At 42.9% G+C, this 7814-nt stretch overlaps 1 protein-coding gene across 1 annotated transcript; it reads left to right on the forward strand.

The window, feature by feature from the left end:
* Positions 1 to 813: 813 nt before the first annotated feature.
* LOC144701643 (putative inactive receptor kinase At1g48480) lies at positions 814 to 4178 on the forward strand. The gene is made up of 2 exons (XM_078573362.1): positions 814 to 2474; positions 3602 to 4178. Exons 1-2 carry the CDS (start codon positions 1322 to 1324, stop codon positions 4132 to 4134), a joined length of 1686 nt encoding a protein of 561 aa, XP_078429488.1. The 5' UTR covers positions 814 to 1321; the 3' UTR covers positions 4135 to 4178.
* The last annotated feature ends 3636 nt before the right edge of the window (positions 4179 to 7814 follow it).

A 7814-nucleotide genomic window follows, 5' to 3' on the forward strand; every position in this document is an offset into this window, starting at 1 on the left:
CCTAAGACTTATGGGGCAGAATATATAAACCAAAGTATAACATCCTCCTCTCTCTTCGTCCTCCTAGAGAGAGAGAACAATATTAAGAGAGTGAGAGAGATAGAGAGAGAAATATCCTCTTGATAAATCACACATATTACCTTCTTTCTCTCTTGCGTCCTCCTAGAGAGAGAAAGCAATGAAGAGAGAGAGAGAATACCTCTTGATGGATCACATTGTCTCAGACTTATGGGTTGAACAAACATACCAAAATATATCCTCCTCCTTCTCTTTCTTCCTCTTTCCCTTTTATCTTAGAGAGAGAAAGCAAGAAGAAGATGGAGAAAACACCCGTTAAATTCAAAAACCCCTCAAAAATCCCGCACGTGCGCCACTGACCAACTCCCCAGAACATTGGCCAAACACTTGACCATTCATCCGAACACCCCGAAAAGTCAAGACCCGCGTCTTCAATAGTCAACTAAGTGGGCCCCATAGACACGTGTCCTCCACGCACTGGCCCAAACCCACCATTCCGTTGAAAACTGAACCGCGTGGACCCCACCGACAAGTACAACGACCACCAAAACCCCATTCTACCCTTCTACCACCCAAATTTCAATTTTCTTCTTCTTCCTCTTCTACAAGTAGAGGAGGAAAAGTCAACAGTGGGCCCCACAGAACACGTGTCATCCACCCATTGGTCCAATCTACAATTCTGTTGAAAGCCGAACCGCCGGTGGACCCCACGGACGACAAAAACGACCACCAAATCCCCATTCTACCCTTCTACCACCCAAATTTCAAATTTCTTCTTTCTCTTCTCCAAAGAAGAAGAAGATCAAGATCAAGAAGAAGATCTAGAAGATGATCAAGATCAAGAAGAAGATCTAGAAGAAGATCAAGAAGAACAAGATCTAGTAGAAGAAGAAGAAGATCAGGAAGAAGAAGAAGACGAAGATCAAGAAGAAGAAGAAGAAGACGAAGATCAAGAAGAAGAAGATCAAGAAGAAGAAGAAGAAGAAGAAGAAGAAGAAGAAGAAGAAGAAGAAGATCAAGAAGAAGAAGAAGAAGAAGAAGAAGAAGAAGATCAAGAAGAAGAAGAAGAAGAAGAAGAAGTAGAAGAAGAAGATCAAGAAGAAGAAGAAGAAGAAGATCAAGAAGAAGAAGAAGAAGATCAAGAAGAAGAAGAAGATCAAAAACAAGAAGAAGATCAAGAAGAAGAAGGAGATCAAAAAGAAGTAGATCAAGAAGAAGAAGAAGAAGAAGAAGATCAAGAAGAAGAAGAAGAAATTTGAAATTCGAAACGCGAAATTTGGGTAGAAGAAGAAGAAGCTCGGCTATGGCCGGAGCGCGGCGCAGCGCCGCCGCACTCCTCCTCCTCCTCCTCGTCGCCGCCGCCATAGCCGCGGAGCTCAACCTGGCGTCCGACAAGGCGGCGCTCCTCGCCTTCCGCGACGCCGTCGGCCGGCCATCCCTCGGCTGGAACGCGGCCACGTCGCCCTGTTCCTGGCGCGGCGTCGCCTGCTCCTCCTCCAACCGCGTCTCCTCCCTCCGCCTACCCGCCTCCAACCTTCTCGGCCCCTTCCCCTCCTCCGCCATCGCCAACCTCACCTTCCTCCACACCCTCAGTCTCCGCTCCAATCGCCTCTCCGGCTCCTTCTTCCTCCCCCCTCTCCCCCATCTCCGCAACCTCTACCTCCATGAAAACCTCCTCTCCGGCCCCATCCCCCCTTCCATCGCCTCCCTCTCCAACCTCGTCCGCTTGAATCTCGCCCGCAACAACTTCTCCGGCGCAATCCCCCCAGAAATCGGCCTTCTCAATCGCCTCCGCACGCTCTCCCTCGAAGAAAACCACCTCTCCGGGCAGATTCCCGAGCTGAATCTCTCCTTGGATCAGTTCAACGCTTCCTTCAACAGATTCACCGGGTCGATTCCTTCCAGCCTCCGATCGATGCCCCCCTCCGCTTTCCTCGGATTGGATCTCTGCGGACTGCCCACTTCCCCTTGCCCGAAGAACAAGAACAAGATCGGAGCCATCGTTGGGATTGCAATTGGGGGTGTTCTTGCGCTGTTCTTGCTCGCGCTGTTCCTTCTCTGGAGGAGAAGAAGAAGGAGGAGGGCTGTTGAAGGGGTCGCTCCGGAGCCGGAGAGGGGTGGCAAGGAGGAAGTTTCTGAAGGGAAGGGGCTGGTTTTCTTCTCTGGAGAGGGGTTTGATGTGGAGGAGTTGCTGAGGGCGCCGGCGGAAGCGATGGGGAAGGGCTGTTTTGGGTCGACTTATAAGGCTGTGTTGGAAGAGAGGGGGAGAGAGGTGGCGGTGAAGAGGCTGCGCAAGGTGGGTTTGGCGGAGGAGGAGTTTAAGGCTGTGGTGGAGGTCGCCGGAGGAATGGGTCATCCTAATCTTGTTCAGCTCCGGGCTTACTACTATGGAAGGGATGAGAAGCTCCTTGTCTGCGATTTTCTGCCTGGGGGCAGCCTCTTCTCCCTCCTCCATGGTACTGGCCTCCGAATCTCTATCATGATCTTCTTCTTCTTCTTCTTCTTCTTTGGGATCATCATTGCCAACATATTTCGTCATCTTTGTCTTCATTTTTTGTTATTGATCATCATCTTCACTGTCATTGTTGTCATCCAGATCTTCTTCTTTATCATCATCGTAATATCATCATCATCGTCATCACCCTCATTGTCGTTATCTTTGTCATCATCACCTCAATCATCTTCTTTATGAGCATCACCCCAATCTTCTTCTATATCCTTGCAGCTCATTATCCCAATCAACCCATCATGCTCATTACTCGTCATCATCAATCACCCCAACCTTCTTCTTCATCACCACCCATTGTCATCATGATCACCCGTCGTCGTCATTATCATCACCCCTACCTTCTTCTTCATCATCATCGCCCATCGTCATCATCATCGCCCCTACTTCATCATCATCACCCATCGTCATCATCATCGCCCCTACTTCATCATCATCATCCATCGTCATCATCATCGCCCCTACTTCATCATCATCGCCCATCATCGTCATCATCATCACCCTTACTTCATCATCATCACCCCTACTTCATCTTCATCACCCATTGTCATCATCATCATCACCCATCACCATCCTCACCCATCATCATCATCGTCCATCACCATCCTCACCCATCATCATCATCGCCCATCACCATCCTCACCCATCATCATCATCATCATCATCGTCATTATCATCGTCAGCCTCATCATTGTCCCAACCTTCTTATTTATCATTATCACCCATCATCCTCATTACTCCATCATCATCATCATCATCATTATCGTCATCACCCCTTCTTTATCGCCATTGTCGTCACCCATCATCGTCATCACCATCATCTAAAAAAATCATCATCATCATCAGCAGCAGCAGCATCATTGTGCCTTTCTTCAAAAAAAAAACCATCATCATCATTGTGCCAACCTTCTTTATCATCATCACCCATCATCATCATTACCCAGTCATCATCATCACCCATCATCATCATTACCCAGTCATCATCATCACCCATCATCATCATTACCCAGTCATCATCATCACCCATCATCATCATTACCCAGTCATCATCATCTTCTTCTTCTTCTTCTTGGACAGGCCAGGAGGGGCTGCCGCTGACATGGCGAGCTCGCGTGGAGGCAGCCTTGGGTGCGGCCCGCGGCCTGCACCACATCCACTCGGCTGGCCCGGGCATCTGCCACGGCAACATCACCTCCTTCAATGTCCTCTTCCACTCCCCATCCGTGGCCCAGGTCTCGGACCAGGGCCTGGCCCGGCTCGCCTGCCATCTTCCCGCACCATCCCAGCCTGCTGACGTCTACAATTTCGGTGTCCTCCTCCTTGAGCTGGTCACTGGCAAGGCCCCCAGCCTTGCCCCCGACATGGACCTCCCCCGGTGGGTCCGGTCCGTCGCGGTCCATGACTGGCTTGCTGAGGTCCTCGACCCCGACCTCGTCTCCTACCATGAGGCGCACCCCGACATGGTCCGGCTCATGCAGCTCGCCCTCCATTGCACGGCCCACGACCCCCGCTACCGCCCCGCCATGGCCGAGGTCGTTGCCCAGATTGAGCTCCTGCATGGGGCTGCCCCTGAGGAGCAAGAGAGCATGGAATTCCCCAGGTTAGTGTAACTGCTTCTACCAAAATTTAATAATTGAGAGGATATTTGTTGATTTCTTTGTATATAAATATCTGGTGTTCTTGGAGGGGACTGGATGGTCATCCATCCTGTCTGAAAAGAATTGTGTCTTCCACTAGCCTAGTGGCTTTGAGATATGATTGGATTTTGAGAAAAAAAATGGTCATATCCATCAGATAGTGATGTGATTGGTTAAATCATATCAATCAGAACTTCTTGATCATGATTGGACATAAGGGTTCAGAACTCACATCTATGACTGTTTGACGAATGACGGATTGTCGATCATTTTGTCCTATTGTGGCATCTGTCATTGTCTAGACTGGGGGATGGATAAACGATGATAGACAGATGGGGAAATATTAATTTGTTGAGGTTGATTATTTAGGGTAATAATTTATCGCTGTTATTTGAGTTACTCAGTAAATAAAATTTAAACCCTCACTCATAAAATAATTTTACTAGTTTGTGATCAACAAGGGTTGTCTCCATAATGAAGGTATAATAAGAGGTTAATGTCTTTTTGTACGGTGATTAGGGGATGAGAAAATATATTTTTTAGTTAAGAATAAGGTGAGACATATGGAATAATTACAAAATGGATCTAAATGAATGGAATAAATGGGTATGGCAAATAACGGCTTATAAAATTATATATGGCCCGATGATGTGTATGGATGTGATTGATGAATGTTATGAATGAGATGGATGTGTGCTGATGGATGCGGATGGAAATATAACTGCGTGTGGATGATGTCAAGAAGAAGAGAATGAAGAAGTACAAAAAACTCATTCTATATCCTTATTATCCAATAGGATCAAGTTTATTTGTAGCAACTGGAGAGCCCCTCCACTACTCTTTCGGTTTCTATCTTCAGCTGACACTGAACACCAAGAAAACTTGATGGATCTTGAAATCATTTTTTTCCCTCGACCTTCTAAAGTAGGAGAAATTTCAGGATGCTTTTTACATTGATCAATGGGTGTATTTACTAACGAACCATATGGATATAGAGACAAAGCTACACTCAAAATTGCAGCCCGAAACTCCTAGATTGTCAGAAATCACGATTTGAGCTTGAACCATTCTCAACCCTCTGATCTTCTCTCAAGATTGCCAACACGGCACAAAAATTTAGGAAGCCCAAAAAGTCTTAAAATTCTGTAATCCCAAAATTATATTTTGAATCCATAGATTTATCATAAATGTATATTTTTCGTATCTTTCAAAAATACATGTTTATTTTACCTTAGAAACTTATTTTCTTTGTAAATATGATGTCCAAAAAATCCACAAAATACCCCAAAATCCATAAAAATAAAAATAGCATTTTAAAATAGATTTAATCATGTCAAGCTTGATAAAACCAATATGCAATAATTTTAGTGCAACAAACATAGAAAATTCATGATATTAGTTTATCAGTGTGTCATAAATTCATGATATATTACAATTAGTGTGTCATATGAAGAGGAAAACTGCCACATTGACAACCATAAATGTCTACATAAGCATTATTGACAACCACCTTGTCAAAGGCATCATTGATGTTGACGATGACTATCATCGACAAGACCTACGTCAACCATTGATGACGACAACTATTTTTGACAAGGATGATAATTGCAGTTGATAAAGAGGACCAATATCAAAGGGGACAATGATCACCGTCACAGTCTATTATTGTGGGTGAGGACAATGATGCACATTAATGATGACTGCAATATATATCAATTGACAAGGGCAACAGGAGAGGAAAATTATTTTTTTCTATGAGAATTATGAATGTTGATTCAATGTTAGTAATGACGGAAGCATCTTTTGTTGATTAAGACAATGTTTTGTGACAAGGATGATGATTGTTGTTGATGAAGATGAAAACTATCATAGGGGATTAATGTTTGTAATAGATAATGATGAAGATTGTTGCGATGGCAAACGATGTTAATGGAAGTATCATCAAGACTGATAACAACTAGCATTGACAATGACAAAAACTATCCATGATGTGAAAGTGGACATCGACTATTGGTAATGATGAAAATGGATATTGTCGTAAGTGGTATGAAAATTATCAGTGATAAGGATAAAGATAATTATCGTCGATAAATTTTAGTAAATGATGATGATAAATAGTATTACAATGACGGTGGTCAACTTAGACAAAAGCATCAATGATGCGGAAGACAACTATCACTGATGAATACCACGATTATCAATGACATGGACAAGGATGACAACTATCATTGATAATGACTATAATCAACATCGTCAACATGATGATGTCTGTCACTGATAAGCCGAACAACTGTTTTTACAAAATGGTCAACAAAAGTTGTTGACATGAATTTTATCAATGACAATGATGATGATTATTTTTATGATGGAAGACAGTATCAACAAAAGCATCATACATGAGGATAAAGATTGTCATTCAAAAGGACAGAAATTATTAAAAATGTAGTCAAGGAGGTCGATTGTCGGTGATGATGACAATGCATGTCATCACCCTGGGATGATGAAGGTCATTGATGAAGATCAGAAATATCAACAATTATGATTTTTTTTATGGTGATGATGGCGATGACGACGATGACAACGACCACGATGATGATGGTAGACAGCATCAATGGAAGCATTGTTGATGAGAAAGACACCTGTCATTGACAAGGTAGAAAATTTTTAATATTGTGTATGTGGAGATCAAATGTCAATAATGATGCCTGCAATTGTCATCATCAAGGGAAAATGATTGTCATTGATGAGAACGAGTAATGTCGATGACAATGATGTCAATTTTTTTGATGGTGATGGCTATCATTATCAACATGGTAACAATGATTAGTACTATTTTTACAATGACAATGGAGAGCTTCAATCTTTGTCTTTAGCCTCATCACCCGAATCTTCATAGACACCTTCAACTTCCCCATACAAAAAGTTCTTCAAGCATAGAGAATTGTCGCCGAAGGTGAACATATCAATTGGCAAGCTTATGGTGCACATCATTATGTGATTGGTTACAGTATAAAATCTAGTGCTGGGTAATATTTTTTGGGTGGATCTCATTTGGAGCTTGTCATGGTGGATAACTGTCGTACCCTATTATTTTTTCATTAATAATGGCAAGCGTAGATGAACCTGGAGCTCACATTAGGTTCCCTCTTCTTTTGGTAAACTCCCTCTCTCTCTCCCTCTTCTCTCACTCATAGGGGTGTGGTTGGGATATAGTGGCCATATTTAGTCTATTTCGTCATATGTGATCTGTTTTGTCTATATCATGGACAAATGATGTAGTGGGATGGATGACAAAAAGGTGATGATGAAAACTTAGATCAATGATGTCATTAGTATCTCATTTTGCGTTCCACATTCCATATCTCATTTCACATTCATTAATAGAAAATATTCATTGTAGTACATGTGTGATGCTCATAAATAAGTCCATGAATACAAGGTCGAACTTAGTGAATTATGATGAAATCATAATGCAGTGATTACTAGTCTTTAATAATGTGTTCTAAATATTTCATTCAAATGATACTCAAGAAGGACATCGACAAATCCACATAGAATATCAATTTCTAGCCCCACTCAGATTATGAGTATGGCTGGTCCCAAACCCATTGGTGTGGAGATTGATAGTGGGTGCTCTTTAGTGGAAAGAGTTC

This window comes from Wolffia australiana, chromosome 4, assembly GCF_029677425.1.
Source record: "Wolffia australiana isolate 7733 chromosome 4, ASM2967742v1".
Classification (NCBI taxonomy): Eukaryota; Viridiplantae; Streptophyta; class Magnoliopsida; order Alismatales; family Araceae; genus Wolffia; species Wolffia australiana.